Source organism: Haliotis rubra, unplaced genomic scaffold (assembly GCF_003918875.1).
Source record: "Haliotis rubra isolate DU_JTF1 unplaced genomic scaffold, ASM391887v1 Scf1472, whole genome shotgun sequence".
Taxonomy (NCBI): Eukaryota; Metazoa; Mollusca; class Gastropoda; order Lepetellida; family Haliotidae; genus Haliotis; species Haliotis rubra.
Genome location: NW_025765417.1, coordinates 164,296 through 175,165, shown reverse-complemented (window position 1 = coordinate 175,165; position 10,870 = coordinate 164,296). Strand labels below are relative to the sequence as shown.

At 38.7% G+C, this 10,870-nt stretch overlaps 1 protein-coding gene across 1 annotated transcript; it reads right to left on the bottom strand.

Moving 5' to 3' along the window:
* Positions 1-1,362: 1,362 nt before the first annotated feature.
* Positions 1,363-10,732, bottom strand: LOC124269779 (DCN1-like protein 1). Its single transcript, XM_046704819.1, is given in 7 exon segments — positions 1,363-1,627; positions 1,629-1,694; positions 3,904-3,986; positions 4,864-4,994; positions 6,121-6,289; positions 10,396-10,614; positions 10,723-10,732. Coding segments are annotated over 7 exon segments (726 nt in total). The 3' UTR covers positions 1,363-1,579.
* Between the last annotated feature and the right edge of the window lie 138 nt (positions 10,733-10,870).

Sequence of the window (10,870 nt, the reverse complement as noted above, 5' to 3'; positions counted from 1 at the left end):
AAAAGTATTTCTGGCGATCTTGCAGGCTTGTTATCGTGACTGGGTGTGTGCACTTCCAACAGTTTTAGGAAATGTAGTTATAAATCGCTACGTGTTTCAAAAAAAAAAAAGTATCTGTATGTAACTAATCAACTTTAATATTTAACATTGGGCACATATTTCCTTACCGTCTGGGAATATTTTTAGTCTGACTTTTTGTCGGTCATTCATATATTTTTCATGAATTCATTTAAAAATACCACTTGGGGTATGACAGCAAGGTTACACGAGTGTTCAGTTTGAGAAATATTTTAATGTCCTTTTTGATTTTCTGCTTTGGGATTTAATGTAAGCTGTTTTGCATATTCAATAAAACAAATCCTATTTGTGATTATTAAATCTTTTTCAGAAATATCATTGGAAATATAAAGTGAATATCTGGTACGTAATTACGTCAGAATATGTCTTTAACAAATATGTTTTTTCTCCTTCTTTTTAGTTGTATCAAGGAGTGTAGCTCTTTAAAATAAATAAGGAAAACAAAACAGTAATACAATGATATTAAGTACCACTGGAATCAAACAGGAATAGAGTTATCGCTCCTGTTGAAGTAGTTCTGATGTTGCTACGTAATATGAAATCCTTTTCCGAGGGCACGAGTCGCTATTCGGCTTGTCCCGAATAACACGGGTTGGTTACGATTGTTCACCCATTGTTGCCAACTACTTTCTCACACCATCATAAAGAACTTTCTCCTTCGCTTTTAAAAGTTCCCATTACGCGCCGACTGACTTCCCCTGAAAACACAGTTCTGACATTTCCATCCATGTTTTGCCACAACGCTGATGAAATCATTCACCTTCCAATTCTCACTGATCAAACACAAAGTTCTGACATTTCCATCCATGTTTTGCCACAACTCTGATGAACTCATTCACCTCCACTCTCACTGGATCAAACACAAAGTTCTGACATTTCCATCCATGTTTTGCCACAACTCTGATGAAATCATTCACCTCCAATTCTCACTGGATCAAACACACAGTTCTGACATTTCCATCCATGTTTTGCCACAACTCTGATGAAATCATTCACCTCCAATTCTCACTGGATCAAACACACAGTTCTGACATTTCCATCCATGTTTTGCCACAACTCTGATGAAACCCTTCACCTCCAATTCTCACTGGATCAAACACACAGTTCTGACATTTCCATCCATGTTTTGCCACAACTCTGATGAAACCCTTCACCTCCAATTCTCACTGGATCAAACACACAGTTCTGACATTTCCATCCATGTTTTGCCACAACTCTGATGAAACCCTTCACTGCCTTCTGCCATCTCCCCAAACACACAGTTCTGACATTTCCATCCATGTTTTGCCACAACCTTAGATGAAACCCTTCACTGCCTACTGTCATCGACCCAAACACACCGGTCTGACATTTCCATCCACGTTTTGCCACAACTCTGATGAAACCCTTCGCTGCCTACTGTCATCACCCCAAACACACCGGTCTGACATTTCCATCCATGTTTTGCCACAACTCTGATGAAACCCTTCGCTGCCTACTGTTGATGAAACCCTGCCTACTATCACCGCCTCCACTCACCTTCTTCATCGTAATTGCTCATATCATCGCTTTATCATGTTACAGAAGTCCAGGAGTAGATTCCACGTATCTTTAGGGATGGACCGTTTATGATGCTCCTGAAACAGAGAATGAATTGGTTTAAAATGTGTGATTGATGAGTGAGTTTCGTTTTATGCTGCACTCAGCACTATTCCATCTATATGGCGGTGGTCTGTAAATAATCGAGTCTGTAAATAATCGAAAATAAATAATCGAGCCCTGACCACACGATCCCGTTAGTCAGCTTCTTACGACAAGCATGGGTTACTGAAGGTTTATTCTAACCGGGGACCTTCATGGGTGTGTGACTGATGAAAGAACTTCGACCCGACATTGGGGATCAACAATGTGTGAGACAGAGGTTTCACCCTACTAACAGAGGTGCTCTGACATGAACCATCTTGAGGATCACAATCAGCTTTACTCCAAGACTGTACTAGTTAAGGCCCACAACTGTTACATCCCACTTCCTGAAACAATCTTTTAATACTATAACTTTAGTATTAAAATATTGAAATATAACATTTATATTGATAAAACCTTGGTAAGACTACAGAATACCGGATACCTTCTGCCATCTTGAAAGCACACAAGTTTACTTAGGGTTAGGGTAAGGGTTAGGGTTAGGTTAGGGTTAGGTTAGGGTCAGCATTAGGTTAGGGTGATGTGACACTAAAACAATATGGCTGGTATGTATCTGGTATTCCATAACCGTAAATCTTGTATTTGCAGAGACATATTTACCTTATCAGAGCTGAAAATTAATGCTAAAATATAAACTAGGCTGATCCGTTATATGTTTGATATTGAACGTTCAGCCCTGTAGATGTCTACCTTAACCATGCTGATCTAAATAAATCTAAACATTTCTGTTACAGCCAATTATTATTTAAACATTGAAAATGACAAGTACAATACGGCATCAGCAAAACATGTTGACTGACACATTTCCAGTAATTGGGATTCAAGCCTGGGATTCAAGGGACACAACTCCTCGCGATAGTGACTTACATTCTATCTTTAACACTTGAGACTCTATTCTGGAGTATTCCGCACTTTTCAAAGCACAAATATAGTATGTGGCGGTTATTGATTCCTGCCTGTCGTCCGGGTGGTGGGGTAGCCTAGTGGTTACGCACGCGCCGTCCACAGGTCTCTTCGCGGTACAATTCCCTATGGGCACAGTGTGTGAAGCCCATTTCTGGTGTCCCCCTGCCGTGATATTGCTGGAATATTGCTAAAAGCGTTGTAAAACTAAACTCACTCACTCATTCTCTATATGGCGTCCACCTGTTTTTATTTATTGTCCGTATTTCATGGTTTCAAACATCGTGTCAGATATTTCTAGTCCAGATTATCACAGGGACCAGGTCTGTGAACGAATGAATGGATGACATTGTACCCTGACCGGGTTGTGATAACAATCACTGGATTGTCTGGTACAGACCCGATGTTGGACAGGTGGTTATCATATAGCCGGTATATAACTAAGTGGGCCCACAGGGCCTGTACATCAACCGTTCTGAAGTACTGCTTGCAAACACTAGCCATGAACCACCTAGTCATCAACGACAGCACACGTAGCTGTACAAGCAATGTTGGTTAAACATACAAACAGAATTTCTTTTTACATTTTAGCATAGTTTCTAAATGAAAGTGAAATATTTCATGACAAATGCTATCAACATTAATAGATCCTTCTTGAATAGACTGTGTAAAATGTGTAGATGCTGTGGCCGAGGTTCAATGCTGGTGGAACGTCTGGTTACAGTGTAAAATGTGTAGATGCTGTGGCCGAGGTTCAATGCTGGTGGAATGTCTGGTCACAGTGTAAAATGTGTAGATGCTGTGGCCGAGGTTCAATGCTGGTGGAACGTCTGGTTACAGTGTAAAATGTGTAGATGCTGTGGCCGAGGTTCAATGCTGGTGGAACGTCGGGTTACAGTGTAAAATGTGTAGATGCTGTGGCAGAGGTTCAATGCTGGTGGAACGTCGGGTTACAGTGTAAAATGTGTAGATGCTGTGGCTGAGGTTCAATGCTGGTGGAACGTCTGGTTACAGTGTGTTCTATAACATTGTGGACTTCACATGACTGAGGCATTTAGATTGTAATCTAAGCTGGAAACACTGGTTCATTATTCAGTCAAGATGGCAGTAACTATTTTGCAACTAATCTGTGAGAAAAACACAACTTGTCTGTAAAAAAAGCCTGACAAGTTATTCTGTGCAGTGCATGCTGCTGCCAGTTGCAGACCATCTCTAGAAATCCTGATACATGTGACTCACCTGTAAAAACTTGACCCAGAGATCAAGGAACTTGAACCTGCCAGCCAGCACTATGTTCCAGTACGCTAAAGCCATGTCGAGATCTGAAATAACAACAGTCAAGGTCAATCTCTTACTCTATCAAGTCCTTTGACTCGTCTTTGAGGGTCTTAATTTGTTACAAATAATTCCAAATATTGTGGTAAAAACAATGAAGCGAAACAGATCTAGAAACTAACATACCATTAGCTCAAGCATACAGTAATCCTTCATTTACACTGGTGACATCTACTGCATGTGATGTGAAGATGTTTATATGACAGAGGTCAGGCAAGGCCCTCATACTGACAAAGTCAACGTCAACTCATATTTACAGATAACTTTTTGGGTCACTGAGTTATGTACTCACTTGTGTTCATCTCAATTGGGTATCCTAATTTTCCTTTGAGTAGCCAAATAAATTATACCCACCTCACTCAAACTCAAGTGGGTATTTTGCCACTTTCCATTATTTGTGAAAATAGAATAAAGTTTAAATGTTGGTTATTTATATTTGATCTGTAATATGAGAAAAGATAAGAAAGACTGCCAAGTTGCCAAGTTCATGTGCGACATAAAACCTCACAATATACCTCAGTTATTCTATCTATCCCCAGTAACCTCCATCTGTAGTGCATGGGTCTGCTTACTTCAAATTCTAGTAGATTTGGTAAATGTTACAGTATGCAAGCTGAGATTTAACATTTTTGTGTGTACGCATGTAAGATCAAATTGATCGAGTATTTACAAAAATACAAGTGTACTTGTAGGCAACAGACTTGATAGGAACTGAGTTTTCACATAAATATTTGCGTAATTTATGCAGATATGCAGCTTATTTGTACCTCAGCAACTAAACCTAGGCTGCCTTGCTGGAGCATAACATTCGGAACAGTAAACAGCCATGCTAAGCTGTAGTTCACTCAACACTCTATCGCTCACCTAAGCCTTTTTGACCTGGATTTTTAGCATAATTGAAAGTAAATTGGTAAAAGTCTTTGAAGCGCTGTGGGTCTCGGATCTCCTGTTCCATGCTGGCACACCGCAGCTTCAACTTGTCGATGGTGTCGCAGCTGAAAGTAACAGCACATTGTCAGTGTCGCGATGTAACACATCAAGGATTCCTGAAACACCTTTGGTGTAACTCAAAAGCCATCACTTCAAAACATGTCACAATAAACCTACACCTGTATTCTCACCTAATTACTTGGGTTTTTAATACAATAAAATACATGTCAGAACATGTCCTCGCCTGAATGGAAAACGAAGTTTGTTTTGTTTTCACGATACCAATAGTGACCGAATAATATTTCACTACCCAGTTGTCATTATTTCAGATACTTAGTATCATACCAAACCTTGACTATATGGCCCCTATGTATTCAGAAAAATATGATAGTCAAAATTGCACCAAATTTATAACAAAAGCAACATTCAATTTTGAGGGCTCGAGATAATGTTTCAACATCAAGAGTACGGACTCCTTATTTTTTTTAATATAAGAGTAATGGAAAAACTTAGGTGAGTGAGTGAGTGAGTTTAGCTTTACGCCGCACTCAGCAATATTCCAGCTATATGGTGGCGGTCTGTAAATAATCGAGTCTGGACCAGACAATCCAGTGATCAACAGCATGAACATCGATCTGCAATTGGGAACCGATGACATGTCAACCAAGTCAGCAAATCTGACCACCCAATCCCATAGTCGGCTTTTGTGGCAAGCATGGGTTGCTGAAGACCTATTCTACCTTGGATCTTCACTGGATGGAAAAACTTAAGAGTACATTTAGTGTACTGAATGGAAATTAATGGAGTATCAGTAATCTTGTGTTTCGTTTCATATATGCATCACAACATTGCTACTATTGTGTAAACAGGGCAATAAACAATAAAACAATACCTTTTCAGACAAATACGTCTGTAAATGATTCTAAGACCGACCACCATTGCTGTGGTGCGTATCTGCTATGTTTTCTAAATTATTTCCTACCGTATCATGTGTATATTTTATCCGTACATACGCCGATACGGCCCTTATCTGGAGCCCTGATTTCATTCCAATGATGAATCCAAATCACACTATGGTCCCAGATCTTGTCATTAAGTTGCGACCTGTGAAGATCCTTGATCCAAATAATACAGTATCCAAACTATCTGACCACATAAATCCCCATCAGTTTCGAACACAGCTGCATTTACCCCAGATCCAACATGCCATTGATGAATTCTTCTTTAGAAAACTCGCACTGTGTGGCGGCCTTGAACTTCCATGCCAGGATGAGGACTGTCCGAGACTCGGCGTTCAGATTGAGGTCATCGAGGAACTTCATCACCCCGTCCACCGTCATCTTCTCGTCTTCATGGGGGTCTGAGAGATAGAAACAGACATGCAACATCAGTACCATGCCTTTCACCATATCTACACAGGAGGAGGGACATGACTTGTTTCTTTGACTGTTGTTTCATGCTGCAGTCAGCAATATTCCACCTACATGACACCTGTCTCTAAATAATCAAGTCTGGACCAGACAATCCAGTGATTTGACATTATGAGCATTTACACAAACAGAATATGACATGAGTCAACCAAGTCAGCAAGCCTGATCACCCGATCCTGTTAGCCACCTCTTACAAGCCTGGGTTACTGAAGACCAATACTAACCTAATCCTCATGGGCCCGGGGCATAGTATGCATTTATTCCTAAGAAAGGGACTGATGAGTTATTGGTCATTCTAGGACATGAATATACACAAAACATACCCTATTTGGTCTTCAGCAAGCCATGTTTATGCCACCACTAGTAGTAGTAAGATACAAATAACAGGATCAAAGGGTCAGGTTATCGGACTTGCTCTATGCATGTCATTGTAACCAAATTGACGGCCATGTAAGTCACTGGATTGTCTGATCTGGACTTGATTAAAGCAGACTGTCATCATGTAAATTACAGACTGCTCAGCAGGGGTCAAACAGCTGGCAAAACAAACTCGCTCAATTCACAGAAAAGTTAGTTGGGTAGGTTCTAGACAGAAGCAGAGATCCCATAATATGAAGACACTGACAATGTTGTTTCTCATCTTTCTGTGTCTATCTTAGTTTATTCTATTATATATTGATCATGATGGCTTTATCTGGATATTAAGAGGTCAGGATAGACCAAATATTGGTGTGATCAGAAATTTCAGAGAATGTAACAATCATTATAATTTAAATACTTATGACTGCATCGCAACATTCCCATTACATAATGTCAAAAGTGGAAACATCCTTATTTCATAATTCTTTTTCCATAGCAAGAGCATACATTTGTGGGTGAAAACTCCATTCACACCAGGCAATTAGTCAGTAATATTCTCTCCTCAGACCTTGACCGTATCATTGTTATAACATGGAATGTAAAAACAGATATACTATCAACAACAAGGCTAAATGAAAACTGAAAAGGTGACAGGCCGAGAAAGCCACATTTCAAAAATGACTATTGCCGGGAAGGCCACATTTCAATTACATGGCTGCAGCCGGTAAAGCCACATTTCCAATAGATTAATTAATTAATGGATTACCATAACCGGTAAAAGATTGTCCCCATGTATAAATTGTTTTCAAAAGAAACGAATAATCTTTTCTACTCACAAGCGTGGTGTTTATCAATACCAATAAAAGACTGTTCCTACACTAAACGCCAAAAGAAACGTTACCTCCTACCTTTTTGAATTACTTAAAAACTATCAAAGATATGTTAGAAGGTATTAGTTTACAAGAGAGCTTAACACAGCTTTATGCAAATCACGAACCAAATTCTGAAACACATTCATATTTAGGTGAAATGCATCTTTTTCAGAAGAGTTAAATTGTCCTATTTTCGACCATACTGAAATAAACCAATAACAATGATTTAGATGTCCAAAAGAAAGGCTAAAAAAAATTCTGCTTTGAGACAGAGATAAACCAATCAAAATCACCATTTTTCAATTATTAAAACAAGAAACAACTGTTGTAGAATGTGTAAAATTGTAAAAGAATCATTTCTATGATTTCAGTTTTTTAAACCATTTTCTGCTGATTTATATTAGTGAAAACAAGTAAAACGTGTCTTTAATATTGTAAAAAGTGTTTAGGAACACCTAAAATAAATGACTGACTGACTGAGTTTGGTTTTACGCCGCTTTTAGCTTTAACCACTAGGCTACCCCACCGCCCCTACACCTAAAATGATCTTTGTTAACATTTTCGCTTGCAAAGTAACATTTTTCCATTTTCTGTTTACACCCAGCAATATCAATCGCTAAAATGTAGCAATATTTAAGCAGTATTTGCATCAATACAGAACCATTGACGCTCGTATTGCATCACTGAAGACCAAGCTTCTGAACCAACAGCTGAGTGACATGGAGTATACGGACCATGTGGGCGACCTCCTTCATCTGCAGTAGGGGGTGTAAAAAAAAATGTTTGTATATATGATGTTTTGTGATCTTATGCCATTTTATGTGTTTGTACACATGGCAACAAACTAAACCGTTATTGTAATGTTTTACAGATTAAGATTTATTATTATTTGATAATATTATATGTAAAATACCTATTAGTATATTATATTGTTCTAATTATAGAAATAAAATCTGTTGTGATCTGAATAAAATTATGAGGAAACATGTCTTGTTTTGTTAAATACGGTAACCTGTTTGAATCACTAAGCATGTTTTGACAGCATAGCCGGGAGAGCCACATTCCATGTTCACGCAACCATAACTATTGCCGGGAGAGCAACATCAATTTTGGCTATCTGTTTCGGAAATGTGGCTCTCTGTAACCACTAAAAATATATCACTGATAATCACTTGGCATGTAACCCTGACCACTTTTCAAGTCAGTCAAATCCTTCCACATGTCAAGTTAGTCCTTGTAACTACTGTGGCTAATCTTGTACAATTCAATCACTGACAGACATCTCAGACACTTTGTTGAATGGAAAAGGAAAAGCTGACATATAAACAATCACCCTAATTAACACATATTCATTTCCCTCAACTTGTCAATGTAGGTAATTACTTATGTATACAAAGTATCAGGAAAGCCAAGCCTTACAATATTCACACATCATTACATGATTGCAGTACTGGTAGTTCTAATTATCACTTGGCCACACCATACACAACGTTTTCACATGGATACTTGTTTCCGTTCATAAATATGTATGCTGTTTTTATATGAATTTGTAACATTCTTTTCACATAATTTCTAAAGGGCTCTATGATTTTGCAGTCCACTTGGATCCTCATTCATACACATTGTTTGTAATATTATAATCTAATTTTGTTTAGGCATGAACCGGACAATCCATACCCATCTGTCACAAGTATGTTTTGGTTGACACAGATGTTACATAACCCATGCCTACCCATACCCACCCATGCCTAATCAAATGGATGACTCACACCCAAAAAATTGAGTTCATGCACAATGAGGTGGTTTATTTCTTTGACTTGAGACTGTTGTTACAATGGCAACTATGCTAATTTAGACAAAAGTTTGAAAATCCATTCCATACTTCCAGTCGTATCTCAATGTTTATCTATATATATGAACTGGCAATCCAGTTTCATCTCTCTTCATGAACTTGGCACAATTTTTGTCATGAGTATAAACTCAACAACCAATCAAAAAGCCTCTCCTGGATGCAAGTTCACCACAAAGATGCAATTACTCCTGGTGATTTAAAGTCACTAAGAACATTATAATTGTACCAGATGTATATATATTTGTTTATGTCATGTCAATCAAAGCAGCTTCAGAACCAAGATAAGGTGGATGCAGACGTGACATGCTGGATAATGAGGATGGATGACATGATGTAACACTGCTCTGTGTGTTATGACATCACAGTTCCTCACACTCTGAGAGTGCAGAGAATCAATAATCTCTCAAAACAAGTACAAAGTCCAATGATACGGAGCTTTCTGAGAGGATGGTTCGATATCGTACAAAGTCTATATGTAAAATTCACATGGTGTCACAAGAATTAACCCGTAGCAGGGGATTAATTAAGAGTAAAAGACACTCAGTGACAACTAATGTCCAATTCGAACCTGACTGAATCATCCAATCAACTAAGTGCCCCTTCAGATATCACACAGTCATGTTTTAATGCTGAGACTGTACCACATGATGAGCCCGATTTGATAAATAGCAAGCTCCCTGTGACATTCCACACAAGAAACAAGGTGGCATCGATCACATTTTTAGTTTGTTTTCGTCTTGAGAGCAGGATCGTCCCAGCATGTGTGTCACTGCGTGACAGGTGTCGCGTTGACTTCATCTGACAAATCAACTTGACTCCGGGCCGTCAGAGCGGACCAACAGAACCAGGAAATCCAGTACTGTCCAAACATCAGCTGTCATCAGCTGGTCTGGTCCTCATGCATAAATCAGGCAGACAATTACAACTGGTATTATTCGTTGCGAGTACTAACCTTTATACCTCTGCCAAAGCATATCAAGTCTCTTTCTATCGATTGTTAGTCGAGCTTCACTGTTACAGTTGTACCTGTCGGGATTCTGGAAATAATTGTCGACCGCTACATCCAGTTTCCAGTCGTGTACACTCAGACACTGGATTGCTGTTTTTTCTCCGGTTTGTGTGAAGGCAATAAATTGCCTCACTTTGTCCTTTGTGAACTTTTGAGCTTGTGCTGAAAAATATATAATAACGATGAATTATCAATCAAATACCTAGGAAATGATAAGTTATGTTCACGAAAAATTGACAATACTCACCATGTTCTTACTCCTTTTCTAACTTCCGATCATACATGCGCACAAGATGCATACTAATTTTAGGGCCGAGTCACAACTCGTTTATCCAGATTAAATGCAGTTTGTATGTGTATGGATCATTGAGGTTAACTCCAATGTCAAAGTTGCAATTTTAATACAAATCTATTTCGC